General features: G+C 54.0%; 9 protein-coding genes across 9 annotated transcripts; 6 read left to right on the forward strand and 3 right to left on the reverse strand.

Moving 5' to 3' along the window:
• Window positions 1-184: 184 nt before the first annotated feature.
• On the forward strand, window positions 185-2,633 carry MKK02DRAFT_36404 (uncharacterized protein; the record flags this gene model as incomplete). Its single annotated transcript, XM_053089419.1, has 5 exons — window positions 185-307; window positions 340-1,740; window positions 1,772-2,122; window positions 2,165-2,248; window positions 2,304-2,633. The coding sequence occupies 5 exons, from the start codon at window positions 185-187 to the stop codon at window positions 2,631-2,633; spliced, it is 2,289 nt and encodes a 762-aa protein (XP_052947196.1).
• Window positions 2,634-2,774: 141 nt separating this feature from the next.
• On the forward strand, window positions 2,775-4,247 carry MKK02DRAFT_23942 (Rho GTPase activation protein; the record flags this gene model as incomplete). The annotated part of the gene is made up of 7 exons (XM_053086809.1): window positions 2,775-3,070; window positions 3,103-3,238; window positions 3,270-3,337; window positions 3,369-3,420; window positions 3,450-3,612; window positions 3,643-3,779; window positions 3,813-4,247. 7 exons carry the CDS (start codon window positions 2,775-2,777, stop codon window positions 4,245-4,247), a joined length of 1,287 nt encoding a protein of 428 aa, XP_052947197.1.
• A 156-nt stretch (window positions 4,248-4,403) lies between these two features.
• On the forward strand, window positions 4,404-5,098 carry MKK02DRAFT_43343 (uncharacterized protein; the record flags this gene model as incomplete). Its single annotated transcript, XM_053092378.1, has 6 exons — window positions 4,404-4,430; window positions 4,465-4,659; window positions 4,694-4,823; window positions 4,857-4,880; window positions 4,915-5,013; window positions 5,082-5,098. The coding sequence occupies 6 exons, from the start codon at window positions 4,404-4,406 to the stop codon at window positions 5,096-5,098; spliced, it is 492 nt and encodes a 163-aa protein (XP_052947198.1).
• Window positions 5,099-5,192: 94 nt separating this feature from the next.
• Window positions 5,193-5,937, reverse strand: MKK02DRAFT_24174 (vacuole fusion, non-autophagic-related protein; the record flags this gene model as incomplete). The annotated part of the gene is given in 5 exon segments (XM_053086852.1): window positions 5,193-5,356; window positions 5,389-5,471; window positions 5,503-5,722; window positions 5,742-5,848; window positions 5,894-5,937. 5 exon segments carry the CDS (start codon window positions 5,935-5,937, stop codon window positions 5,193-5,195), a joined length of 618 nt encoding a protein of 205 aa, XP_052947199.1.
• Window positions 5,938-6,377: 440 nt separating this feature from the next.
• Window positions 6,378-7,201, forward strand: MKK02DRAFT_36407 (ADP-ribosylation facter; the record flags this gene model as incomplete). Its single annotated transcript, XM_053089420.1, has 7 exons — window positions 6,378-6,432; window positions 6,493-6,585; window positions 6,639-6,731; window positions 6,768-6,845; window positions 6,882-6,946; window positions 6,991-7,122; window positions 7,169-7,201. 7 exons carry the CDS (start codon window positions 6,378-6,380, stop codon window positions 7,199-7,201), a joined length of 549 nt encoding a protein of 182 aa, XP_052947200.1.
• Window positions 7,202-19,638: 12,437 nt separating this feature from the next.
• Window positions 19,639-22,456, reverse strand: MKK02DRAFT_43347 (putative vacuolar import and degradation protein; the record flags this gene model as incomplete). The annotated part of the gene is made up of 16 exons (XM_053092379.1): window positions 19,639-19,737; window positions 19,785-19,945; window positions 19,980-20,047; window positions 20,082-20,329; window positions 20,363-20,547; window positions 20,582-20,628; window positions 20,673-20,818; window positions 20,853-21,338; window positions 21,381-21,460; window positions 21,505-21,742; window positions 21,776-21,838; window positions 21,873-22,006; window positions 22,054-22,169; window positions 22,214-22,304; window positions 22,360-22,377; window positions 22,438-22,456. 16 exons carry the CDS (start codon window positions 22,454-22,456, stop codon window positions 19,639-19,641), a joined length of 2,199 nt encoding a protein of 732 aa, XP_052947201.1.
• A 272-nt stretch (window positions 22,457-22,728) lies between these two features.
• Window positions 22,729-24,498, forward strand: MKK02DRAFT_43348 (putative 26S proteasome regulatory subunit 4; the record flags this gene model as incomplete). The annotated part of the gene is made up of 8 exons (XM_053092380.1): window positions 22,729-22,762; window positions 22,857-22,864; window positions 22,924-22,998; window positions 23,053-23,844; window positions 23,891-24,031; window positions 24,082-24,136; window positions 24,187-24,330; window positions 24,374-24,498. 8 exons carry the CDS (start codon window positions 22,729-22,731, stop codon window positions 24,496-24,498), a joined length of 1,374 nt encoding a protein of 457 aa, XP_052947202.1.
• A 184-nt stretch (window positions 24,499-24,682) lies between these two features.
• MKK02DRAFT_24040 (putative cytosolic Fe-S cluster assembly factor NBP35) lies at window positions 24,683-26,212 on the forward strand (the record flags this gene model as incomplete). Its single annotated transcript, XM_053086833.1, has 3 exons — window positions 24,683-24,757; window positions 25,281-25,508; window positions 25,538-26,212. 3 exons carry the CDS (start codon window positions 24,683-24,685, stop codon window positions 26,210-26,212), a joined length of 978 nt encoding a protein of 325 aa, XP_052947203.1.
• On the reverse strand, window positions 26,213-27,511 carry MKK02DRAFT_43350 (RNA polymerase II-associated; the record flags this gene model as incomplete). Its single annotated transcript, XM_053092381.1, has 7 exons — window positions 26,213-26,371; window positions 26,403-26,543; window positions 26,576-26,797; window positions 26,829-26,921; window positions 26,953-27,052; window positions 27,084-27,464; window positions 27,498-27,511. The coding sequence occupies 7 exons, from the start codon at window positions 27,509-27,511 to the stop codon at window positions 26,213-26,215; spliced, it is 1,110 nt and encodes a 369-aa protein (XP_052947204.1).
• Between the last annotated feature and the right edge of the window lie 158 nt (window positions 27,512-27,669).

The raw sequence follows: 27,669 nt of genomic DNA on the forward strand, positions 1-27,669 counted from the left end.
GTGTCTGAAGCGGAAAGGCAAGTATGATAGCAAGATGCGAGCAACGTGCCGCCCTTGCCAAACAGTTTAAGCTTATAAGCCTGTGCTTTGATAATTTCCTCATTCAGCCTTATTAGATCCTAACAACGTACTTGTACACTCTTCTCCCTCCATCTCTTTGCTATCCATCCATACCTCACACGCCATGCTCATAGTTACAGCGGTACACACCTTTGTCGCAGAGCATGGGGATGAGCTAGAGTTCACCGCAGGAGAGCCAATAGAGGTTATAGAAAGGGACGATGACTTTGGAGACGGTTGGTGGAGAGTAAGTCAAACTATAAATATAGCTGACAACAGGGACGCAATACCAAAGGCGAGGAGGGCCTCTTCCCGGCCACGTACATCACCGAGACCCCCGTAGCGGATGCTCCTGCCAGCACTCCTGCACCCGCACCCATCCAGCGATCGCCCACTCCCCCTTCCCCTAAAGCGCTCTCTCCGCAGCCCTCCCACCAAGAGATACCCGAGGTCGCCCCAGACCAGGGCGAGCCAGTCGGTAATGGTGTACTGGCCACTACCGCAGCTGCCATCGGTGCCGCGGCTGTCGGAGCCACGACCGTGATAGGCAAAACCATCGGGGAGATTGAGCACGCCATCGAGTCTATCGCCAAACCCAATGAAGAATCCCTGGGGATCGGATCCGATACGCGCGCCCGGCTCGCTGCGCAGGCGCAGTTGGCGAATGAGGAGAGGGATATGCACAGAATCAGTGGAGGTGTAGCTGGTCTGGTGTATTCGGACGAGAGCGAGGATGAGGAGGAGGAGAAGCGGAGGAGCCTGCGCAACGGCAAAGCGCCCAACACGCTCTCCTCGTTGCAGCCCGCCCCGACCATGCCGTCTACCCCACCCCTCGAGACCGCTCAGCGCTCGCACCCTTTATCTTCCTCCCAGTCGAGTGCGGCGCCGTCAGGCCCCGCCTCAACGTGGGGCGTGGATGAGGTGGTGCAATGGGCAAAGAGCAAGGGGTTCGAGGAATGGCCGAAATTCCAAGAACACGAGATCTCGGGCGATCTCTTGCTCGAGCTGGACGCCAACCTGCTCAAAGAGCTGGACATCCCTCAATTCGGCAAGCGCTTGCGCATCGCGCAAGCCATCTCCGAGCTGCGGCGGCCTGCGTCGATCTCGTCCATGTCCTCACCGGCGCAAGGCACTCGCGGGATGAGCGCTCCGCCCAACACCTTTGCCATGCCACCGGGCTCTCCCCCTCCATCTACCACCCCTCCTCTCTCCGCCGACTCCAACTCTATTCACAGCCGCAAAGTCAGTACCACCTCCATCCCACCTCCCATGCACTCCATCAACGAGACCGTGGCTTCTACGCCCGTCAGCGTACCGCCCTCCCCAGTCACCCCTGGCTCCGTCGTTAAGCGGGAATCCTTCGGCTCGGTCGGACACCGCAAGGGCAAGCTCAGCCTTGACAACAAGGAACGGCTTAGTTTCTTCGGCAGAAGCCGCAAACCGGCTCCTACCACTCCCTCGGATACTCGCAACACGACTCGGTCGATCCAACCTCAGGTGCACCAAATGCAACCTGCATCGCCGCAGGAATCTCCTGTCATTGCCAACGCATCAGCCCTCAAACAGATCGGAACGCCGGATCACTCGGGCTACATGAAAAAGAAGGGCGATCGCTATGGGTGGAAGTCTCGCTTCTTTGTGTTGAAGGGGGCGCACTTGTACTACCTAGCTTCAGAACAGGCAAGTCCCCCTTTGGCTCTGCTGACGTCAGGAGGACAGAGTTAAAGGTCACATCCCCCTGCAGGGGCACCGGGTCATTGTCGACGAAAACACCAATCCCGGCTCGTACGGTTTCCGGCTCGTCGGCGCTAACAAGACCCACTACTTTTCCTCCGCCGAGCAGGGCGCGATCCGAGGCTGGATGAAGGCGTTGATGAAGGCTACAATCGCTCGCGATTACTCCGTGGCCGTGACATCGTCCTGCAATATACCCACTATTCCCCTCGCCGAGGCTCAAGCGCTGAGTCCCCGGCCTCCTTCACCGGCTAGCCGAGATGCGACGCAACGCGCAACTAGGAGGGAAAACACCAATACTCTGACACCACACGATGCCAGTATCCTAGTGAGTGCAGGTCCGATCTAGCGAGGCGATTCGCTTATTCAGATGTCGCTCGACAATACCAAACGAGCCAGCTTGATGCCTAGCCGGCCAAACAAGGACATGCGGCGCCCCTCAGCATCTCAGCTCGTGAGTCGTTGACATCTCCGCTCTTGACTTGGCCCGATGCGCAACTGACTCGCAGAGCGATGCAGACCTGGTCGTCTGGGTAAACTCCGTCCTCCCCTCGCAATACCCCAGAGTCACCTCGATTCCCCAATCCTTCGTCTCTGGCGAAGTGATCTTCTTGATGGTTCGGTCCCTTTCCGGGATCGATCCGCAACCGCCTGTTCCGCCGGCTGCATTCAACCCGGAAGCAGACGGCTTGCCCGGCGTGGAAGGCTTGTTTGCGATGATGGACATGTTGGTGGACGCAGGCGTGGATCCGGTGGGCGTAACCTTGAACGAAGTGCGCAGTGGAGACGGTGCTGCGATTGCGAGGCTGTTGGATAGTATCAGAACCTGGCAGCAGTAAACTTATCTTGCTCTTGATTAGTACCTTAATATAATAGCTTGTGTGAGATTGATAAGGATATGCATATGACGTAAATGGGTGTCATCGTCATGGACCGAGCGACCGGTCCTCCTGCTCTCCTTCTGCCTTTCTACATCCATCATGGTCTCTACGCGCCCATCCCCAGCTCCAGCCCGCGGCAGAATAGCATACCCGACCGCTGTAACGTACACTCCTGGGGATGACAATGAAGCCCCTACGTACACCGGATCCGAACCGATCCGCCCCATGACCTCTCCCGACAGCGACAACTCGCAAGGTGCCAAGAGCTGGTGGAAAGCCCCAGCAGTCAAGCCTGACTCTGCAGCAGTCTTTGGCGTCTCACTTGCAGAGGCCTTGACCTATGCCTCGGTGCAGATCTCGACGGCTGGGCCGGACGGCAAGCTATACGTTTGGGGGTGAGTCTGCGTTATCGCCTCGCTGATGTCAGTATCATTCCCGTTGTGGTCGCCAAGTGTGGCCTGTATCTCAAAGAGCACGCCACAGAAGTGGAAGGCGCTTTCCGCATCTCTGGATCGGCCAAGCGGATGCGGGAACTACAGGCCATCTTTGATACGGGCCCCAGGGTATGTCTTGACTTGGCTGAGCTAATGGCAGTATGGCAAAGACATCGACTGGAAAGCGCTCGACTTTTCCCCACATGATGTAGCGACCATCTTCAGAAGGTAGGCCTCATCTGTGTACATTGCTTATCAGATTTCTCACGCAAGCACCTGAATCCATCATCCCTACCGATTTCTACGAAGAGGTAAGTTGCGCCTAGATGTCGCTAAGTAGTTTCGCGCTGTTCTCGAGCACGGGACGCCTCCAGATGCCATCGACCGATACAAGGAGCTCGTTCGATCGATTCCTCCCATCAACCAATATCTTCTGCTCTACGTGCTCGATTTGCTGAGCGTCTTTGCTCGCAAATCAGAAAGGAACTTGATGAACGCACCCAGTAAGCTCATGCTTGATCCATGCTCATTAGATCTCGCTCTTATCTTCCAACCCGGCGTTCTATCTCATCCTGTCCACGCCATGCGACCCAAGGAGCACGTCCTTTCCCAACAGGTTCTCGAGTACCTGATCGAACATCAGGACAGCTTCCTGATCGGCATGGAATTGGTATGTGCTCAATCAGGTATGCGCTGATGACAGAAGTCCAAAAAGTCGAAACGTCCCAAGGCACCACCACCTCCTGTACGTGTCAAGGCCGACCCCGACCTGATGCTGCCGTCCGACTCGGACGATGAGGCACCTTCGGGTGGATATTACATCATCGAGGGGAACGTCCGGTCTCCAGTTCCCGGTAATACTTCGCTGCCTGCCGCAAACCTCATCCCTCCTCCTCCAACACTGCCCACAAGTCCCTCGAAGGGCGTCGCCAAGACCATAACGGCTATTCGCGAGGAGATGGAGGCGTCAGATTCCGACGAGGAGGTACCCAGCGGAGGGTTTGAAGTGCGAGTCAGCGAGGCTGCCCAAGCTCGGGCTCGTCGAGCGTCTACATCTGGGGTCAAGGGGAAGGAGATGCCTTCCAAACGTCGGGGTTCGCTATCTGCTAGACTTCGAGGGACCAAGGAAGAGCCATAGCCGTTGTGTAGTAACAGCCCAGAAATGAAATGCCACTTGTTTACGGAAATGCCGAAAAGCCGCCGCGGGTGGTGCCTTACGGTATCGCTCATGCGCCACCATCACCTCGTTGTTCTACTACTGATTGAGTCTGTACATTCACAGCCCCTATATACAATGGATATCGACAAGCCTCTCGAAGAGGTAAGCTCGCCCGCCGGCGCTCGGGCTGATCCAGATCATCGCGGCGTCCAAGCCCAAGGCTCGTCGGGGCGGCAGGCCGGCACGCGGTGCGCCTACTGGCGCCCGGGACCGCTACGCGTCCAACGTCCCTCGCGCTGCCGCTGTTGCTCCTCAGAGGATAGCCGGCACCGATGCGGTCAAGATCATCATTAGCAACCTCCCTATGGACGTCACCGAGGCAGCCATCAGGGTAAGTCGGACTTTGAGGTTGCGGCTGATGGCAGGATCTTATGCAGTCCACGGTGGGACCGGTCCGGACCGTGCAAATGAGCTACACTGCGACTGGGAAGAGTACTGGGCAGGCGACTATTGTATTCAGGAACCGGGGCGATGCCAACAAGGCTCACGCTTCTTGTAAGTCCGCCACTGGAACAAAGCTGATCCCAGACAACAACCGCATGATCGACAATCGTTAGTCTCCCGCTTATCCACAGCTCACCTTCAGAGCGACCCATGAAGGTCGAGATTGCACTCGACATCAACAACGGCCAATCGCTGGCATCGCGCGTCGCTCCCGTCCAGGCTCGGGGTCAAGCGCCTCGACGTGGAGGAGCAGGCGCAGGAGGACGGGGACGGGTGGCTCCCGCAGCTGGAGGAAGAGCCCCGAAGCAGCGGACGAAGACTGCTGAAGAGTTGGACGCAGAGATGTCGGTATGTGCACCCTCGCAGCGGTTGTTGACCATTCAGGCATACAAAGACACGGCCTAAAGTTGCATGTAATGATTATGAATTCCCAAGTCGCTTCAAACTGGCATGGTCCCACGCATACCGCAAGGACATTGGATTGACGCCCAAATGGTTCTTAGATTCTTGAACTCGCAGGATGAAGTTGGCGAGGATGGCAATGAAGAGCGCCGCGCAGATGAGGAGTGGGCCAACGAGGGTGTCTGGCATGAGCGAACACAATATTTAAACTTACCAAAAGAGCCTGGATCTCTTGCCGAGATCATGGTCAATCGCTTTTGAAAGATAGCCCAGCCGTAAATCATGATGGCCGCAGAGCTGCCATTAGCGAGGCTATGACTGCACTCACATTCCGGCGTAGGCCAGTGCAAAGTATCTCGCCGATGAATCCCTGGCTCCAAAGAGCAACCCGGAGGCAATGGTGGACAGCAGCAAACCCATGGAGAGGTACGAGATGAAGGTCCGCTCGTTTGCGAACCAGACCTTGGCTTCCACCTTGACGGGCGTGAGGACCTTCTTGGGCACGCGGACGCGAATGGATGGATCGGCTGTGGATTGATAGGTAGCTACTTGCCTGGATGTCAGTACAGGGACGATCCAAAACATACTCGTCTGGTATGCGGTCTGCCCTCTTGCTCTTTGCCCTCGCGCCTTCTCCGCGGCGAGGCAGGAGCGAGAGTGCCCCACTTGAGAAGCTGGAAGTGTCAGCGACCTTCCCGATGGTCGTCAGTCACACTCACGGCTGGTAGAAGATATCAGCTATTTGGTGAAGTCTATTGCGCATCGACGAGTCGGTCGTGCCGTTGAGAGGGGTGTTCTGTCGGGTCAGCGATGAGTACTTTCTCCAGGCCGGAGGGACTTGCCTCGTTTGACATGTCAGGCGATGTGCGATTAGATTGTTGGTATGGTGTAAATGCAAAGTTATATGGCTGGACATGGCATCGAGCGAATGGATAGATAGATGTGACGCACGTGCGAGGGGCTCCACAGAGCAAACATGGCACGCCTAACTCGTTATCTCTCTGGCTGTCTTTACGAGTAAGTTAGGCTCGCCGTGTGACTGCCACTCTCGGCGTTATTGAATAGGGATCCACGCGTTCCTCCCTTGCGCACACGCCACACCTCTCTACGCGCCTTGCCTTGCCTTGCCTTGCCTTGCTATAGAGACTGGACTGCATTCCTCCTTCCCATCTATATACACTCTCTATCCACCACTCAGACACAATGGGTCTCTCCGTCTCTCGCCTGCTCCAAGGCCTCTTCGGCAAAAAGGAGATGCGTACGTCCTATCGATGTCCGCACGGATGGAACCGGGACTCAAAAGCTAACACGCGATCAGGTATCCTCATGGTCGGTCTCGATGCCGCCGGTAAAACAACCATCCTCTACAAGCTCAAGCTCGGAGAGATTGTCACCACCATCCCTACTATCGGTCAGTCTGCCGCGCGACCCTTTCTCACTCGGGGACGGTCTAACTTTTCGCAGGTTTCAATGTTGAGACGGTCGAATACAAAAACATCTCGTTCACTGTTTGGGATGTCGGAGGACAGGACAAGATTCGTCCCCTTTGGAGACATTGTAGGTCGACTGCATACGTTCAATAGCTGACGAAAGACTTCCAGAACACTCAGGGTATCATCTTCGTGGTAGACTCCAACGACCGAGAGCGTATCACTGAGGCCCGCGAGGAACGTACGTGTCCGGCCATGACTTAGCTGACAGGCCCAGTGCAACGCATGCTGAGCGAGGACGAGCTGAGGGACGCCCTTCTCCTGGTATTTGCCAACAAGCAGGTAGGTCACAGTCATCATCAGGCGCGGCTTTCACTCACCATCAGGATCTGCCCAACGCCATGAACGCTGCCGAAATCACCGACAAGCTTGGTCTCCACTCTCTTCGTCAGCGTGCTTGGTACATCCAGGCTGCATGCGCTACCTCAGGTGACGGTCTTTACGAAGGATTGGAATGGGTAAGTCACCTCAGTGCCAGTTATCTGAACAGGTCTGACCATCCAGCTCTCGACAAACCTCAAGAAGCGAGGCCAGTAAACATTAGCAATTATGCTCGGAATGCGCAGTCGTCTCCTCTTTTGATGCCAGCTTGTAGATTGTTCACGTCCCTTCCTTCCTTTTGCGCGATGGATCTCGTTCTCAACCCCTCGATCAATCCGCCGTCCAGGATCCCCATCCTCCGTCACTTTGGCCGTACAGCCTCGACCGCTACTTGGCCGGAACATCTCGAGGCGGGTCGCGGGAGTTGTCTGGTCTTCATCATACATTCTCAACCTCGAAGCGCCGCCCCCTCGCCGACACTTACCCTCCTAGGCTGGGCGACTGACTCTAAGTGATGGACTGCTCACTTCCTGACCGTCAGACTCCACATGCTGGATATCATCAAGCTAATGGACAGCGTACAGCTGCTTCGCTCCGCGCCGCCCGAACTCAACGTCACAGCGTTCAGAACTAGACTCAAGAGATGGCTCGCATCCCCTCGACACATCAGCGCCCTAGCAAAGGTTCACAACGTCGACATTACTGATTGTTCCCATAGCGGATTGCGTCAAGGGAGCCGCAGGCAGGCACCTCAATTAACGCTCTCTCGGCTAGCTGTCAAGGCAAGTCAGTCCCACCCGGGATCAACCATAAACTCGCTGTTCCGTGCAGGTCATGGACACAAAAGGAAGCGATAGGCTGGGGGCTGCAAACGACGCTCGTCACCTGGCGTAGATGAGTTGCTATTTTGATCAGAGTTGTCGTGGCGGAGCGAAGGAAGGGGCCGGAGCGTGGCAGACCGGAGACGAGAGCAGAGCGGCGCGCTCTCAGCGATGGGAGATCGCCGTGAAGGCCGGATCACGTACGCTGTCAAGCTGCACGTCACTAATCACAGCCTCATGTTAATGATACATATGCCTTCGAGGGCAGCTTACACTGACCATGGATATGCGTCTTGACTTGACTGATGGGGGCGAAGACAAAATATGCTCGCTCGCCTCACGGTGTACAAGTATCGAGCGGATGACGAGGCGATATTATCTTCCTGACCGGCGAAGCTGACCAGTCTTAGCGCGCGCCGAAGTTGGCTACTTTGACCTGGTGAGGGGAAAGCAGGAAAGTATAGATCGGAGATCCTGGGCATGTCGGAGCGACAGGAGATGGAGTCAAGAGGCGCAAGTCAGGCGCACTATGTTCGTCGCTCCCAATCCCTGCTGGATGAACGGTGGATGACTCGCTGCATGACTCCGGATCCGCAGGTCGACGTGCTGACGAGCACTGTGTATACGAATAGACTCGTAACGCAATAAACATGGACTAACTCTCCGGTAGGCACAGTTCCATACAACGCGAATGACAGACGCGAATGACAATGTTCCCAAGCCGAAGGAGGATGACAATATCCGAACGAGCGATCTCGGGCTGTTTGTACGAAGGGCAAGATGGTGGGTCTGTGACAACCGGGGATGACAAAGATAGCGAGATCTTAGTCCGGGTCGCGAGACACAGCAGGAGCTGATGGGACAGGGGAAGTTACGGTAGACCAGGTTCCGTGCAATGATACACTTGAAGATATGTGTGTGACTGTGACAAGCAGCTCCAGTCTCATGTTTAGGCACGAGTCCGCGGCGGAAGTTTACGATGTGCACCGTGAACCTTGTTTTTGCTAACAGCAATGTATGCGCTTGTATGCGGTATGATCTCGCAAAAATGATTGAGCTGGGTGATCCAGGAGTCTAATTGTGGCGGTGGGGTGAACCTTGCGAATGTCCAAAAATCACAGCTGCGAGCACATACAGCGACCAATTGGTTTCGATTCGAATCATCTACTAATTGGCAGGTACTCGTCGAGTGTGATGATCGCGCTGAGATAGATATAAAGTTCTGACAGGGAAGATCCACTGAATAGGCTACAATTGGCCCTGCTCCGTATCACTGGCCCTGACACATTGGTTTCAACAACTCTCACCCTGAAACAGGATTTACGGTTCCCGCCCAGTGAGACACCGATACTCAGCGGAGGCCGATGGCAGGATCGACAGAGATGAACGAGCTCGACGTATCGAGCGACAGCAGCGTCAGACGCAGACGAACGCAACTAGGTACAAGACCCGGCCGCCCGGGGTGGGGTAGCGTATCCCAAGGGAACGCAACGACTACGAAGTTGTGTTTGAGTGATGACTGCTCGTAGGCATATGCCGGAACGAGCTTTAGATGACATTCACATACGGCTGATTGACCTGAAGTATACAAGATATGATAGGCCATCAAGCGCTTCAAGACTGACATAAGCGTGGAGAGATACGATTATGAACCCGCGCATACCTGTCTCCGGTGAAACAGCAGTATTCGCCCTTCGTGCGCACCTCATCGAGGGGCAAAAATACTGATCGAGACAGACAATTGCGCTGATCAAACAGCTATGAGCGTGTGCGCCAAGTGGATCATCACACTCCAGTCACTGGACTTCATGTAGTTGGCAATTAGGTACGGTGAAGAATCTGGGGAACTGTGCTGAGATTCGCGGGTCGTATGAGAACGTCGTCGGCTTCCTTGTACCCGTTCGGCCGATTCATGTCATATACTAGGCGGGCGTGAATGACTGCGTTCAGGGACATGAGGGCTTTTAGCTGTCGATCTACAGATCTGCGACACATCGATAGACAAATGTCTTTTGTTGTGGTGGGTGAGATTTCAATATTAGCGGACTCCATGTTCATGACGTCGTAGAGTATTATCCAGACCAGCGTAGACAGCTCGTTCTGCCTTCGTCCCGTTGCATGATGACAGTCCTATAGCGGGAGATCACTCGATTCTTCCGGGCGAGTCCTATGGCTTACAAGATGTGGCTCGCAGGTCCAGGTAGAATCCTCACAAACGGTCTTCTTATAACCGTAGCCATAGCCATCATACGTGAAGTGTCAGTATATAGAGCGGGCATCGCCGATGGAGGCTCTCGTCATTAGGTAGATTACCGTCCATATCTCATTTCCCATTGACAACCTATGTAATACCCCGTATACCTACCCACAGACACCAGATATCGACATGGAGTAGATCAGCTTCCGCGGCCTGCCTCGTGCATCTTTCATACTAGTCGTAGCTAGTCTCCCCTCTCTTCTTGGTTCCGCTTTCTCAATATAGTCGCTTATCCCATGCATTAGACTAGCTCTGGCACGTCCCACTCCCGCCCCCCGTGACACTTCTCGAGTGCAACGCAGCTGACCTGTAGACTACTACGGCGATTGTCAGGTACGGCGAGCGGCCAATTCTTGTTGGAATCTGATCCACTACATCAGAACACAATCGCCCTTTGAGGTGGCGCAGACCCGTACATCGACAATCCGCTGAGCCATTGAGTACATGATGATTTTCTGCTGTTATGCAGAGTATGAGCCACACCAGGATACGGTTCGACCCCGAGATTCCGCTTGGCGGCGGCGGCAGCGGAGCAAGTCTCAGCCATGCCAGCTGTGAACGAGGATCAGGGTTCCCAAGGATACACGTGAGAATCCATTTGTCTGTTACTCAAGGATCTTCGAGCCAGTTCGATCTCCATATCCGAAAATTCCCTTACGAGAATCCCCTTACACGCACAGACCGATACACATATTGATTCGATTGATGCATAGATCGGTGCCCATCTAGTCTTGGTACTGACAGTCACATGGAGCAGTCGTCTGCGCTCAACGGTAAGTAGCAGTGCCGATTACCCTAGTGTTTTCCGCACACTTTTACACCCATATCTTCATCCCGCCTGGCCGCGCACGATGTCAAGGCCAGGCGTAGACTCCATTACATGCTTGCCACCTGCGTGGGCTTCGATGGAGGGGTATGCATCTGTCGTAATCGGGTTCTGGAAACTCCTCGCGTCATCATGGGCAACTAGTTCAAACAAACACCTAGGACCTTGCACGGTGAAAGTCGAGGAAGGATTTGCGATAGCTCAGTGCGTTGATACACGGGTCTGGGGAGATTATGTTTTGGTGTAGTGGGTAAGACTCCAATACAGTGGCTATGTCGTACTGCTGAGTGATCGCTTCGAGTCAGAAGTGAGTGATCAGGATATACGAAGTGGCAGGATGGTTCGCTTCAAGCTGTGTGATCTAAGGAGCTCAGCTTGTGTATGATGAAGAAGCGACAAGCTGATCCCCCAGGCCTACAAGACAGACTGTACAGGAAACGACGAGCGTTTACTAGAGAGAACTAGCTAGGCCGAGACGTAAGTAAAACTAATGTAAGTGAGTCAAAACTACAATATACAAAGAGACAGCCCCGTACAGCAGGCCCCGACTCCATTCACCGCCTGAGACACTCTTCACTTTCCCGCCTAGACTGACGCCGGTACTCAGCGGATTCCAACACATCTATGGCATGCTTGACACCTATGACATACCAAAAAAATTATCTCGAACGTCCCCCGTTCTAGATGTAAGTGGATTAAGTCGCAGCACATGCCGCTAGCAGAAAATGGTCATGTAGACCCAATCTATGAAGTCGCGTCTCGTTATGATAACTCGCCAAAGCGCTGGACGTTGAAGGCACCGGAAACGACCAAATCAGGGCCAACCAGTCTGATTATGCGAGTCTTTCACGGCGACAGCGTGAAAGTGCAGCTGAAATACGAGGAGTCACTCAGGTATAATGAGTGTATCGCAACGAGCTTGATGTCCTGGGGGTCCAGCTGCGCATGACAAGAAAACTTTGCCGGGACTTACTTGCCTGGGAGTTAAGCTGCGCAAGGGTAGAGGCTCAAGCTGTTTCCCTAAGTTGTCGAGCCAGGCGGATCATGTATCAGATGTCGAAACCTTCCTGGAGAGGCTTAAGCAGACCGAGTCATCTGAAATTGTTGATATACGGGTCTTGACAGGGAGCTATCCCTAGCAAGACCTATGATATAGAGACAGGGATTTGGACTGTCAAGCGAGAGGTCGCTTGGAAGGGTCAAGTGTGCAAGCGGGAAGCTAATGGCTCTCTAGGTCTTTGGCTGTAAAGACGGATGATGTTGAGAGCCGTGGGGAAAAGAATCTGGGCTCCTTACATACTGTATTTCAAGAGCTGTCTCCTCAGCTCTATCTCTTCTCCTCTCCTATATCGGTCCGTCTCCGCCTTTCCGCTATCGGACTGGTGCCCGCTCCGCCGTCCGTCTGTCCGCTATCGAGTGAGCGGTCTCCCTGCTATAGGAGTCACTTCCGCCTCCTCTGGTCCGACGTGACGCTAGAGGAGTGGGCTCTCCACAGATTGTGCTGATATATGGGTCTGCGACACATCAAGAGACGATTGTCGTTTTATGTAGTTGGTGAGATTCCAACAAGAGGAGATATGGACGGTAATCTACCTAAAGACTAGGGCCTTCTTCTGTGAACGCTGCTCTGTATACTGACAGGAGCAGGTGTCGGAATGTGCGGACGGCCCGACTGTTCGGCTGTCGGAAAATGCACGGAGCCCTATCGGACGCTTATGAGAGTACTGAGATGCGAAATGGGGTGTGATGCATGGCCACTACAGGTCTGCGCCACGACAGTAGGTAATCGTCTTTTGGTGTAGTGAGTTAGATTCCAGGATGACAGCGCCAAGTCCGAGTGCACCGATACCGTTCCGTATATTGATCACTTCCCCTGCTGATTGCTATTGACGCTCAGCTAGATCCAAAGAGATGTGGGAAAGAAGTGATCATATATGGCTAACTACTGGTCTACTCACCTATTGACGCTCAGCTAGATCCAAAGAAATGTGGGAAAGAAGTGATGGGAAAAGCTACAAGTCTAGCTAACACGGCCAAGCTATATACTGAAGGTGTACAATAGTGTCGTCCCGCTAGATCCCGCTACTTCCCGCTCTTTCTCGACTTTTCATCCTTGGCATCCAGCCTTCACGCCATCTTCCGCCAGCTCCGCCAAGATACGCCAAGACGAAGTTATCCGACGAATCCCGACACTCCGTCAATTCCGACATACCGGTCGGCTCCTTTCCCGGTCGTAAATAAAGTCCATTGGGACCGAGCGAGTCGGAAGCTATACATTTCCGGATCTTGATCACTTCCCCTGCTATCGACGCTCAGCTAGATCCAAAGAGATGTGGGAAAGAAGGAATGGGAAAAGCTACAAGTCTAGCTAACACGGCCAAGCTACATATATGCTCAGACGCTAGATCCCGAGTTTCCCGCTCAATCACGACTCTTCCCTCTTGGTATTTCTTGGTATCCAGCCATCACGCCGTATTCCGCCAACTTCGCCATTATACACCCAGACAAAGTTATCCGACGAATCCCGACACTCCGTCAATTCCGACATACATCTATCTCGCCAGAGCTCTACGTCGAAAGTCTGCTTGATCGCTTCGGGTGTTGCTGACTGCAATATGGCTGACTGTAGACTGGTCATGACGACTGCGCCAGCGGGCATCCACCCTGTCAAAGACACGGACGGAGATTTTGCCAAAGCGCGTCACCACCCTCCTCCCCAAATCGTCGGCTCTACCCTTTACGCCTGTACCATCTCGCGTCCAGACCTCGCACAACCGGCGTCGGTCCTCTCACGGCACATCGGCAAGTCAAACGAGTCCCACTAAGCAGCCGCCCAGCTCCTTCTGCGGTACATTCAGGGTACATCCGACCTCTGTCTTACCTTCAACGGAGATTGCCGGAAGCGCATCATCCAAAAGTACGCAGATGCGGACTGGGGAGGAGACAAGGACACCCGCAGATCCACGACGGGGAATCTGTGGAAGGTATGGGGAGGAGTCATATCGTGGAAGACGTACTTGTAAACAACGGTCGCTCTGTCGACCACGGAGGCGGAGTACATGGCGTCAACGGAGGCGGCTCGGACGGCAGTCCGGCTTCGGCTGATGCTGAACGATGTCAACTTGCCCATCTCGGACTGAACACCGGTGTACAACAAAAACGACAACCAGAGAGGGGTGCATCTCTTTATCCAAGAACCCGGTTCACCACGAGCGGACCAAGCACATCGACCACCGTCACCACTACATTCGGGAGAAGACGACACGGTCCGTCTCGACTACGTGCCAACGGCAGACACCCTCGCCGACATACACACTGTACACTGCCGAGTGAGACGGTGGTCAGGTAGAGGAGGGAGATAGGAGTGTTGCCGAGAGGGAAGTAGAGGAGCAGAGCGCGAGTAGAGTGAGAAGCGAGAGAGATTATCGAAGCGTGGGGAGCTGACGGAATGAGGAACGTGTTTCATAGTTGATACGCTTACGATTATAGTGACACGTCATAGAGAACCAGCAAATAGAGTTCAAGTTCACCGTAGTTCTGCTATGGAGATTTCTCTTTTGTACATCTTTACATCTAATGCGACCTGACTATACGTTGACAAACTATACGTCGACACTATCGACCGCTGGTCAGCGAGATGAGCAGATGAGTATACGCAAACTGTCATGCCATCTCCAGCATGTGTCGCATGAAGGCATGATGGCTCGATCATGCCATTCGACTTCCGTACGGCGATCACCCTTTGCAGATTGCTATCGACGCTCAGCTGAGAGAGATCCAAGGGGAAGTAGTGACTGGCGAGATCCACACAGCTAAGCCATAATCTGGAAGTGTACACGAGCATCGTTCCGCTACATTCCGCTACTCTCGCTCTTGCCTGTTGTTCCCCTCCTGGCATCATGCCTTCAGGTCTAGTTTCCGCCGGCTCCCCGATGCACCGGCGAGATACGTAGACGATGTCATCGGACGACTCCAGGACACTCCATCAGTTCCGACATCGACAGGCTACGTTTCGTGATCCCGCTGGGTATCGTATTAGTCTAGGCGGGAGAGTGAGTAGTGTCTCTGTCGATATCTGGTGTCTCTGGGTAGGTATATGGTATTTGACTATAGAGAAGAGTTGAAGACAGAGATCTACCTAGTGACGAGAGCCTCACTGCGATGATCGCCGATCTATATACTGACAGTCTCACGCCGTGAATGACACAAGGCTTGCTGCATGGGGCTGTATCCCTGTATGTTGTAAACTCGGACCACTTGTATATCAATTTCAATGTTGTCTCAGCATATTTAGTGCTCTTGAGTGAACACCTATCTTCTGCTCTATAGACTAGTCTGGCTTGTAGACCTGGGCGCTTCTTCATCATACAAAGCTGAGCCTCCAGGTAAGCGAATGCATCGCTTCTTCAACATACACAGTGCTGAGCCTCCAGATGACCCAGCTTGAAGCGGACCATACTGCCCCTTCTTACAACACGATGTTCTGGGAGGCATCTAAGGAAGCCGGAGTGTTACATTACAGGTCTATCTTTCTGACTCCTAGTACTACGCGCAGTCACTCTTATGACTACGAGCAACATGTTTGACCTCCGCAAATCCACTCAGGATACCATCCTCAGGTGATCCGGTGAGACCCATGAGCGATCCTTGACAAGATGAGGAATGTGTTCCACAGTTGGTAAGCTTACGATAATGATGACATGAAAAGTCGGGAATCAGCGGGAATCAGCGGGATCTAGGGGGGCGACGCTGCTGTATAGTTTCAGTATATAGCTTGGCCGTGTTAGCTAGACTTGTAGCTTTTCCCATCGCTTCTTCCCCGCATCTCTTTGGATCTAGCTGAGCGTCGATAGTGATCAGCAGGGGAAGTGATCAATATCCGGGACAGATAGAGTAATTCACCGTAGTTCTGCTAGCTCTCTCTTTCATACATCTTGATATCTATTGCGACCTGACTATACGTCCCAAAGTCTGAGTGAGCTCGACTTCGCACATCTATGCTTGACCAAATCGTGTTCGGTCCACCTATGGATATCCGCCTCACGAGTTGTCCTATGTCAGAACGTGAGTCGCTGTGTGATCAATCCCATGACGACGTGTAAAGATGTGATGCATTATTCTCGTCATGCTCGTGCTGATCCGCCTTTGTTGACGGGATGAAGCGCGGCTTGGGCAACTTCTGTCTCTCGACAAGCCCAGCATCTCGATCCCGTGTACAGTCTGACTCTTCTGATTCATAGTTGATACGCTTGAAATATCATCGACACCTCATAGAGAATCAGGCAGTAACACTTCACCGCATTTTTGTTGGAATCCGCTGAGTACCGGTGTCAGTCTAGGCGGGAGAGAGAGGAGTGTCTCAGGCGGTGAATGGAGTTGGGGCTTGCTGTACGGGGCTGTACCCTTGTAGGTTGTAGTCCTGACTCACTTTAATGTAGTTTTACTTATGTCTCGGCCTAGTTAGTTGCCTTCAGTAAACACTTGTCTTCTGCTATATAGTTCGTCTTGTAGGCCTGGGGGATCAGCTTGTCGCTTCTTCATCATACACAAGCTGAGCCTCCAGGTAAGTCAATGCATCGCTTCTTCATCATACACAAGCTGAGCCTCCAGCTTGAAGCGAATCATCCTGCCATTTCTTACAATTTTTACTAGCTTTCCCTTTTGTACGTCTTTGCATCTGTTGCAACCGCCGACACCTCTTCTTAAACAGATGCCCTCACTCAGCAGACTGGATGCACTGATAGCATCCGATCCGCCCCGGTGCGACCGCGATGAGCTATCCTCGTGCTCTGCCGACCATGTCGTCGTGCAGACTTGTTGTATTCCGCTGAGCACCGCTGTCAGGCCAGGCGGCAGGGTGAGGTCTCTGGAGGATGATTGACGAGCGTACAATATCTGTTCCGTGGCAGACAGTCTGGCTCAAAGTATCTGGGACAACAGCGGCAACGCTTCTTCATTCGCACAGGCGTACAGTAAGGTCACTCAGTCTGAAGCGTACTATCCTGCCGTTGCTCTTGCCATTTTGGAAAATCTATGTACAGCCCTCGGGGTCTATGTCCCAGCACCATCGATTCTTGTGGTGTCTCATGTTCCCCATCCCGCTTTTGACACCTTATGCTTCGCTCGGCACCAATTTTCACTTCTCTTCCTCGACTCACTGTGACCCCACGCTCACAACTCGAGCCTGAAGGGGTATAATTTGGTGGTCACGATTACTTTGAAGTGGAATCTTCCTCTGTCAGGACTCAGTTCACCATCTTTCCTCGCCAAGCTCTCAGATCGCTCACACGTCGATCTCATCTATTCCCGTTTGCGGACAAGCCAGTCCTGCCTAGCTAGTGTCAGGCACACCGCTCGTCCGTCATTCCCTTTCAAACGCCATTCCGATCACCCTTGTACGATCTCAAACGGTCCCGTCCGAGTCCATATCGCTCTCAGGTACTCAGTACTTTGGGAGACAGGGTGACCAAGAACCAACTCTCTTGTATTGCTTCTTCTCTTAGGATGCATTTTTCGTAGTCACTGATCTAGCACTGCCTTAGCCCGATATATCCCTTGCCTTGCACACCCTCTGAGCCTCGAGATACCGCAGAGTCCTCCTCGTCCCCATCCGTCTATCTTCTCGCACGTATCTGTTTGATACAAGACCCGAAACCCCACGTCCTCTGGAATCTATACCAAAGTCGCCCTTCACAACCAGTATCACGCCGATTCCGGTCTCAGATCTTCGGGTACGGATCGTGATCCCATAGCACCTGCTTCACGGCTGGGCCAAGGTGCGTCCGATCCTTTGTTAGCCTGGACGAGTAGAAATGAAACGCATCACTTGCCTCTTCAGGGACTTACTCTCACAGCTGAAGCTGCTGATATCGCACGCCTGGCTACCAGTATACACGTATCCGGGATCGTGGCAAAGAGTCCAGAATCAAACGAAGATGATTCAGGGGCGGCACTCGGTGAATCTGTCGACGGTGTTGTGAGGGCGAGCTAATTCCGTTGGGACTCAAGGTGGCTCCTCCAGGTCGTGATAATGTTATGCCTCGTGACTCGGGCGCTCATATCAAGCGCCAAATTGGTGCACAGAGATATGTAACGCAGTAGCTCACATCGCCGTTTCGAATTTCCGATGAATGGGTCTCAGTCATTCTCAGTCATTGGCAAGCATTGATACTGTACCCTCAACGATCAGACGAAGCCAGATATCTGGCTTGTCCGGATTGGTGGATGGCGTCTGCAGATGTCAAGTCTCCACCCTCGGTGGCGTAAGGCTCCGCATCGGATTGACGCCGAGTCTGCCAGGTGACAGTAGCGTCGAAGGCTTGCAGGTTCAAATTGGCAGCCCGGGCCACGCTGTACTAAGTCGTCCACTTAGCCTACAAGCCCGTAGAATGGTAGAGCGACCCGTTCCACCTGACTGATCCAGCGAGATCGGACTGCTTGATCCAGCGTGAGCGAGACCCGGCAGAGAAATGCGATATGAGGTCAACGATATTGATATGGGGGCGTTTGTGAGCTGCCGTGACTCATCAGCAACGTCTGATCAGGGTGAGAAGAAGTATTTTGCGGGCCCTGCAGTGCACCGAATCGTAGCCGCCTCCACGGTGTGTGCCCGTGAGATGTACGTTCTGAGCTGAGGCCGGTCCCAAATGCTGGTCCAATCGAGTTTTACACGGAGCGGTACCCGGCCGGGCCATGCATCGAGGAGTCGAAATGGGCATACCGCTCCGTCTTGATTTATACGAGGCCGGGGTGACAGCCACGAGCGACTAAGCTGTTCGTCGATGCGCAAGGGCGGCCCGATGAACATGGTGTTGCCTGGACCTCATGTGGAGGCACGAGTTGGCTCGAGTTTAAGTGGACCCTTGTATCTTGAGCGATTTGTTGAGCGGCTTCTTCAGGTACTGAGGAAACTGGCGTAGACTGCAAAGAAGATTTTGCAAGCTACTGACCTCAGTAAGTGAGATGTCGCACTCATAAGTCAGGTCTATGTGGACCAGTTCGTCGGTGGTGAGAACAGCGACACCGTAGGCGTGTACGCTCGAGGAGGAGCCACATGGAGTCGTCGCCAATGACGTCAACCCGGAGTCTTGTAAGGCTGAAGGCCTTGACCCATCCCGCCTTGTATAGTCAGCAGGCCGACACGTTGTTGCCATCCACTTTGGCCGCGAACACACATCTTCCTCCGCGAACGCACATCTTCCTCTAGCATTACCAATGCCGATCCCCCTATTCACCAAATACTGCACCACTCCATCCTGCTCGGCTCTGACTTTATCGCCTAGAAGCAGTGGGAGGATTCGGCCAAGTGGAGGGTTTGAGAACGAGCGACACATTCCAGGAGCCCGGCCTAGGTCAGAATGACCAATGGCAATGGCACGTGAGCTAGACGGAACGGTATCGTCGACAAGGCGGGCGACCTGTACGGTGACCTTCACCAGCCAGCTTAGTCGAGCGGACTCCTTGCTATCAGCCGTCTATCGGTTGCTGACGAATTCAGACAAACGGGCTGTACTTCGTAGGGGCACAAGATCTGAGGCTGTATTGCGCTGGGCGACGTCAGAGTAGGCCTCTCCCGCTCTCCATGAACGCTGCTGTGGTCGACGCTGGATGACACAGCCTCCGAGGGAGGGTTTTCCTGCTGTCATCTGAGCATCTCACGAAGCCGAGAAGTGGGAGTGCCATCGATATCAGCAGCGGCAGTAGAGGTCCAAGCTGATGGCAGCGAGCTGCATGTGCGTTAGCACAGACCCTAATAAGGGCTATTTACAACGTCGCTATGCGACTTTCGGATCTTGGACGCGGGTGTCGATAATTGGGATGCTCGCGGAGCAAGAGAAGCCCGGGACGGCTGAGATGTTAGCGACACTGAGGGAGTGGAGTTATCGAGCAAGTCACCTTTAGCAGGTCTTTCTTGCTTGCCATGAGGACGTTGTGCTCGAGGGCGACGATGATGTTCTTGTCGGCGCCGAACTTGAAGTTGTCGGCGACTACTCTGGATTCGTATTGCTTGATCTGATAATCGTCGGTGCGACCCTGCTTTAGACGTCTGAAGTTCCCTGATGTCAACGTAGCCTTTGACGCAACACTCACATGTTATCACGTATTTTCCAGTAGATGTCACGATAGTTTTTTCGTTGTTGTCCGGACCGGTGTTAAATCTGCGAGTGAGTCGAGGCCCCTGCTTGTACGTACCGAGCAGGCGTGAAAGACACCGGTTCAGTCATATATGCAACGTGTTCAGGCTTAAGCTGAAGTCGCCGAGGTAAGGGTTTGCTGTCGGCGGGGAAGCTTCGGTCAAAGCCAAGAGAGCCCTTGTATCGTCCGTCGCCAATGAGCGTATCGATTAGCAAGATGTAGGTCTTGCAAGTGGCCACCAGCCATCGACCATCCGCTGATACGTCGACGCCGACTATCGGATCACCGAGTGCGGGCAGGGCGGTCTGTCGTCAGAGATAGACAGCGCGGGGACGCACCTTTGCATTCTTGCCAATCTGGTCGAAAAGCCGTATATCTCCCTTGTTGCTCGCCAACGCCAACTTGCCAGACTCGGTGGTCGCAGCGGCAGAAAAGTCGTTCTTGGAGGCGTATTGCTTGAATTGACTTTCGACCAATTTGTTGCCTCGTACTCGCGGGTCGATACGGAAGAGTCCATTATGAGCTGCACATCAGCCTTTGTGACGGTGTCCACTTACAGTGACCAATCAGAGTCTGCTGGGGATTCATTTGTGCGTATTTGGAACTGAACTGTAAGCTTGGCGTTCGCCCAGTGAAGGTCAGACTTACTCGGGGATGATATTCTGCACTTCAATAGTGTCTGACACCTTCCATTCATCCACAACCTTGCCGTACTCGAGATCCATGCGATAGATGGCGTTGCGGTTGTTGGGATCGAGCATGAGCATATCGCTGTCCTGGTTATGCAGCATGACCTATCGATCAGCGCCACTCCATGTGCGTACTCACCTTCTGCGGCACAAAGCTCTTGCCTTCGGTAGTCTGGATCTTGTCGATTGTCGTCCTGAAGCGTAGTTTGTCGTCCTTGGGGGCAAAGACGCCGATCATGTCGCCTCGGGTGACGTATGAAAGGTCGTTCTTGTATCCAACAGCGAGGTGTTCGTTCCTGCTACCGCGATGGAAGGTGTCCGACATCCCCTCGGCATCGTCTTCCGCCTCAGAGTTGTCGGCATCTGCCGAATCTTCGGCTTCCTCCTCCTCTGCTTCTTGCTCCGCCTCGGCATCCTCCATCTCCACATCATCGTACGCGTCCTGTATGTAGCGTTGCTCGTCGGCTTTCGCCTTGCCGTATGATGTCCTGTTCTTCCCCTCCCAGAGGTAGATAGTGAACGCCTCCTTCCAGGGCGAAAAGTCGGCCGAAGCGAATTTCAGACACCACGTCAAGCCGGGGAGGCCTTCTTGCTCGCGGAAGGTGAACATGAATGCAAAATTTGACTAGGTGTCAGCGAGACAGCGAGAGCGATTAGGAGTACTTACTGGATCGAACCGGGGGATCATTTCCGAGTCTACAGGTATCGAGATGAAGGGTGTTGATTCGTGCTTGACCACAATCCAGACTGGCGGGTCAGACAGCGACAGCCGCGGTTAGATTTGGACTGACCGTCATATTCTCCGTTCGATGCCAAATCAACCGAGACTGACTTTTCCTGCAGGACAAAGACGTCGGTGTCGGTGTCGAATAGGTAGAGCTCCGCCATGGTGTGGTGGAGGATAGGAATGTCTTTGAAAGGATCTTCAACCTCCTGCTCCTGTGCGGGTATGGCTTGCTCTCGCTTTGGCCCGTCTCGCAGAAGCTGAAGGTCCTCGTCCGACGCTTCGTCGTGGGACCTAGAATGTTTCTGTCATCAGCAACGACCACGGCGTTAGCTCACCCTCTCGTAGACGCAGTTGAGTATTGTCAATTCGAACAGACTGTTTGTGGCGCGAGGTACGGACTATGGTCAGTCAGGTCATACCCGCAGCACTTACTTTGCTCGTCACAAACTCCCACATGTCTCCTTCGTCGCCGCTGATATCCTTCCAGGAGCACGTCGGATCCCCGTCGAGTGAGCCAAAGCGAAAGCCCAGCGCTTCATCAATAAGGAACACGCGCTCGTCATCTGCTACTCCAAGTCAGTGGCTAGCCTCAGGGGTATATGATTTAGCTCACACTCTGCATCATCGTCCAACAATTGCTCTTCACCCTCCTCGTAGGCTCTCGTGACAACTAGCTGGTATTGGTATTCCACGCCTGTCCTACGTATGGTGGCTACGGCATCTTTGAAGCTGGAGCTGTCAGGGGTGTCTGCATCAGAGACCAGCATACTCACATGCACTCTCTCGACCCTTTGACGCTACCAGGCCGAACCAAACACAGCTGGCCTGCTGGAATTTGAATGATCTCGGGGTTAGCAGGGTTGCCTAAGAGAGTCAGACCCTAGGCTGTGACATCTGCCAATTTAAGATGTAGCCTTACCCCACATCTTGCCCAGCACTACATAGTCAGTGGATGTTCCAGTAAGGGTCGGCAGCTGCAGGTAAGGTATCAACCCACAAGATTTGATCACAAACATGGTGCGGAGATGTCGTTGGAGATGTAGATAGCTGTATCTTGTGTTTGATATGCGCTTGCTTGATGAGACTGCCTGTCCCGGAGGGTGACTGTCGCAGTATACTCTGAATAGTGTCGAGGTAGATAGGCAGTTGACACGAGTTGAGTTGCAAGAGCTGAGCTGAAAGCTGGGTGGCAAAGAAGGACGCACGGATCAGCTGATTACGGAGATTGATCCCTGTGTCCGCTTATAGGAATGTGAGGAGGATCGCCTAACGCTTGCGACGACTGACTATGTTGAACGCCTTCTCTCTCTCCTTCTTTCATCGTACTTACTACCTTGATAGCAGGTGGAACAGCGCACATTTTCCGAACACACCGCGCCAATCCAGCACAAGCCATACATAACTGAAAGCCTTGAGACAATATGGTGAGCAAGAGTCACCACGATTGAAGGTATCACGATTGCAGGTTGAGACTGACTTCCAGGGTCAAACCCCTTCCAGTGCGGCTCCAGGCGGAGGTGGAGCGGGCAAGGATGGCAAGGATGGAGGCAAGGACAAGGTGAACTCATCTCGACGCATCATCTTCGCGTCGTATCACCTCTGACCTATGCAGAAGCAGCAGTCCAAGTGGGAACCTCCCGTCCCTACGCGCGTCGGCAAGAAGAAGAGGAAGGGCCCTGATGCCTCGAATCGTCTCCCCGCCGTCTTTCCCAGTACCCGGTGCAAACTCAAAATGCTCAAGATGGAGAGGATCAAGGATTACCTCTTGATGGAGGAGGAATTCGTCGCAAACCAGGCGGCTCAGGCCGGAGAGGACAGACAGGCGGCGGATCGGACCAAGGTTGACGACCTTCGCGGATCGCCCATGGACGTCGGATCTCTCGAGGAGATTATCGACGACGACCACGCTATCGTCTCGTCCGGACACGGCCCGGAATACTATGTCGGCATCATGTCGTTTGTCGACAAGGACTTGCTCGAGCCCGGCTGCACGGTACTCCTCCATCATCGGACCCATGCCATCGTTGGTGTTCTCGCCGATGACGCGGACCCCATGGTATCGATGATGAAGGTGGACAAGGCGCCAACGGAGAGTTATGCGGATATCGGCGGGTTGGAGAAGCAAATCCAGGAGATCAAGGAGTCGGTGGAGCTTCCTCTTACTCACCCCGAGTTATATGAAGAAATGGGGGTCAATCCGCCCAAGGGCGTGATTCTCTACGGGGTGCCCGGTACCGGCAAGACCCTGCTCGCCAAAGCCGTCGCCAATCAAACCTCAGCAACCTTCCTGCGGATTGTCGGCTCGGAACTCATCCAAAAGTACCTCGGTGACGGACCCAAGCTTGTGCGGGAGTTGTTTAGGGTGGCGGAGGAGAACGCGCCGAGTATTGTTTTCATTGACGAGGTGCGAGGGATTCTCTGCGTGTATATAGCTGATAGCTGACTGTCAGATCGACGCCATCGGGACCAAGCGATACGATTCTACATCTGGCGGGGAGAGAGAGATCCAGCGAACCATGTTGGAATTGCTCAACCAGCTCGACGGATTTGACAACAGGGGCGACGTTAAAGTGATAATGGCCACCAACAGAGTGACTCAATTTTGCCTTCCGCGCGTCTGGATCCCCTAGCTGACTTTCAGATTGAGACCCTGGACCCGGCCTTGATTCGCCCTGGTCGAATCGATAGGAAGATCGGTCAGTCTAGCCAGCGGTGCTCGGATGAGGTATCAGCTACTAATCTACAGAGTTCCTCTTACCCAACGCGGTCGAAAAACGCCACATCCTCAAGCTCTTGACCAGCCGGATGACTCTAGCGGATGATGTGGACCTGGAAGAGCTCGTGGCGATGAAGGATGACTGCTCGGGCGCAGATTTAAAGGCAATCGTTTGTGAGTATATCATAACCTCAACCGGCGCGAGCTGACGGCACAGCCGAGGCAGGTATGCTAGCGCTCCGGGAGAGGAGGATGAGGGTCACATCTGCGGACTTCACTGCAGCGAGGGAGAGAGTCATGGACGGGAAGAAGGATGATGGCCCAGCTGGATTGTACCTGTAGAGATCTCTGTCCCCGACTGGCTTCATGCATCTCGTCTCAATCATCCGAATACTAGTTAACGAGCAGATTGAACGAGGCCGGGTGGCAAATCCCCCGATGCCGTAATTGCGCGTGTCGCAGAAGTTGGATTACAGATCATGATCAAGCTGAGGATGCATCCATCTCTAATATAGACATCCTCAACATGTCGGCGCTCGCAGCCCCCTCATCCACTATCCTCCCCTCTACAGTACCGGAGAATGCACCTGAGCACTGTCCCGTGAGTCTGAACTGTTTCCCTGTCTTCTTTCCACCTCCACCAACGTCCACCCTCTCCTCCCTCCTCTCTCCCCCTGTTCTCCCCATCTTTCCATCCCCTCTCCCGTCTTATCTCTTATCTCTTCCCTCTTCCCTCTTCCCTCTTCCCTCTTCCCTCTTCCCTCTTCCCTCTTCCCTCTTCCCTCTTCCCTCTTCCCTCTTCCCTCTTCCCTCTTCCCTCTTCCCTCTTCCCTCTTCCCTCTGCACTGTCATCTCCCTCAGCGTACACAATAAGCTCGAGTCGCGAAGACTTCTCAGCTCTGTTGTTCAGCCGTTATTGCAGGGTATAGCGGACGGAGGCGGGAAGTTTATGGGAAACGCGGAGAGTGTGGTGCGCGTTGCGGGATGGTCTGTCGCGAGCGAGGCTGTCAAAAGTCCTAGCCCCCCTCCCCTCTGTCCCCTGTCCCCTCCCCTCGACTCCCCTGCCTTGTTCCTTATCCCCTGTCTCGCACTGTTTTCTCCACTCTCTCAATATCTGACAATAGGGCGTCGAATCTACGGACGCCGGCAAGGCCGATGCCTGCGATGGCTGTCCGAACCAATCTGTCTGCGCCGAGGGCCCGAAGGGCCCAGACCCTGACCTCCCCCTTATCCAGGCGAGAATGCGATCGGTCAAGCGCAAAGTTCTCGTCTTATCAGGAAAAGGAGGCGTAGGGAAGAGCACATTCACTGCTGGACTATCTTGGGCGTTAGCTGCAGATGAAGACTGTCAAGTAAGTCCAACCTTGACTTTGCTGATCAGACCGGCATCATGGACGTGGACATCTGCGGACCGTCGATCCCCCTCCTCATGGGCCTCTCCTCGTCCTCCATACATACCTCTGCTTCGGGATGGTCACCGGCATACGCTCAGGACAATCTCGCCGTCATGTCCATCGGCTTCCTCCTCTCTTCCAGCTCGGACGCGGTCATATGGCGGGGGCCCAAAAAGAACGGCCTCATCAAGCAATTCCTAAAAGACGTGGAATGGGGAGATCTCGACTACATGGTCATCGACACGCCGCCCGGTACCAGCGACGAGCATCTCAGCATCGTCCAATACCTCAAAGACGCCGGGATCGACGGCGCCATCCTGGTGACCACCCCGCAAGAAGTGGCGCTGCAAGATGTTCGCAAGGAGATTGACTTTTGCCGCAAGGTGGGGATACCAATATTGGGGCTGGTGGAAAATATGTCGGGCTTTGTCTGTCCGAGCTGTAAAGGCGAGAGCCAGATATTTGCGCCGACTACAGGAGGAGCCGAGGCGATGGGGAAAGAGCTGGGAATAGAGCTGCTGGGGAGAGTACCATTAGATCCGAGGATAGGGATGACTTGCGATCAGGGATTGAGCTTTTTAGACGAGTTCCCAGATAGCCCCGCGACAGCAGCATATCTAGACATAGTACAGCGGCTCAGAGAGTTACTAGGCGATGCATGATTACGGCTCTGGCTCCCCCATCAAGTCGTCGATATCCCCGTTCAGATCTGCGAGCTGGTCCTCGACCCAGGTAGGATCTTCAATCTGAGGATTCGCCTTTTGGATGCTCTGACTGTATCCCACTCGCATCTTGTCGACGAATGCTTCTTCGTGGCCCCGCTATCATCAGCCCCGTCAGTGATGCACTCACCTTTCTCGCCTTGCGCAATAGCGTGCGCATAAAGATCTCTTGGTATTGTGCCTTGCCGTTGTCGAACGTGAGCAACACCTCCTTTTGCGGTTTGACGGCAGAGACCGTCTCGTAGGTGCGCGCCCGCTCATAGTGGGTACTCTGACGTCAGTGCCGCTCGCACGCAGACTCACCGGCAGGATCTCGTCAATCCGAGGATCCGATGCGTCCTCCTCGGCCATACCCTCCACTTGCTGAACCACCTCCGGGTCTACCGCCCTATTATAGACATCGTCCAGTCTAGGAATATCCTCCTCCTTGGGCAAAAAGTATTCGATCTCTTGTTGGCCATCATTGTCCCTGGGAAGAAGCAATGCTCTCTTGAGTCTGGGAGACGACGGACGAGGGGCAGTATTCTACAGTCAGCTTGTAATAGGCCGCACATACCATAGCTGCAGACACGCCTGAAGGTCGGTCGGGAAATTTCATCATGATGCACGACACCTCGCCCCAGTTGTCGTCGGGGATGATGTCGAAGCTCTACGCGTCAGAAGGTCCTTGTCGGACTCACCTCGATCAGTTCTCGTGTATCTCCATGCGCAACATCTGCGAATGTGCTCTCTATTGCGTCCAGCTGCGCGGCGTCTGAAGCATCCACGGCCACCTCGTTCCTATCGTCAGCCGGATCCTCCCCTTACTCACTTGAGCTTCTCGTGGTGTCGTTTATTCTGAGTCTTGCGCATGAACAAACTCGAGGTCCGCATCCACGAGACCTCCCCCGTCGCCTCAGTAGCCGCTGCGGCGGGCGCGAGCAGCGGTATATCTTCCGCGTGCACTTCCTGTGGCTCTGGGTTGAGTTCCGAGTCGTTTCCATCCCATACACCGTCAAAGACGTTGAGGTCCAGCGCCATTCCCATCTCTGAATCAACGAGCATCGGTAGTGGTGTCCCTGATGATAGCTGCGAGAGGTAGCTTGGCTCGCCGAGGCGAGCAATGTCCGAGGGAATGTCGAAGAGTTTGGGCGGGAAGGGGGGTGGGGGAAGGGGGTTGAGGTATCTGACTCGGACGAGCAGATCTAGACGACTGGAATCAGCTTTGTCTAAAGAGTGGGCTTACGCTTTCTTGGACATCTTGGTTGGAGTGGTATGTATAGTAGAGTAACAGCCCTCGCTATTCTGCAGCATGCAGCTGCAGGCGACCAAGATGATTCAGATGTGACGTAATTTCCCGACTGATTTCAACGCGCGCGCGCTCAACTCATTCCTTCCTCCACCATCCATCCATATTC

Source organism: Dioszegia hungarica, assembly GCF_025882075.1.
Source record: "Dioszegia hungarica strain PDD-24b-2 chromosome Unknown MKK02contig_7, whole genome shotgun sequence".
NCBI classification, from domain to species: domain Eukaryota; kingdom Fungi; phylum Basidiomycota; class Tremellomycetes; order Tremellales; family Bulleribasidiaceae; genus Dioszegia; species Dioszegia hungarica.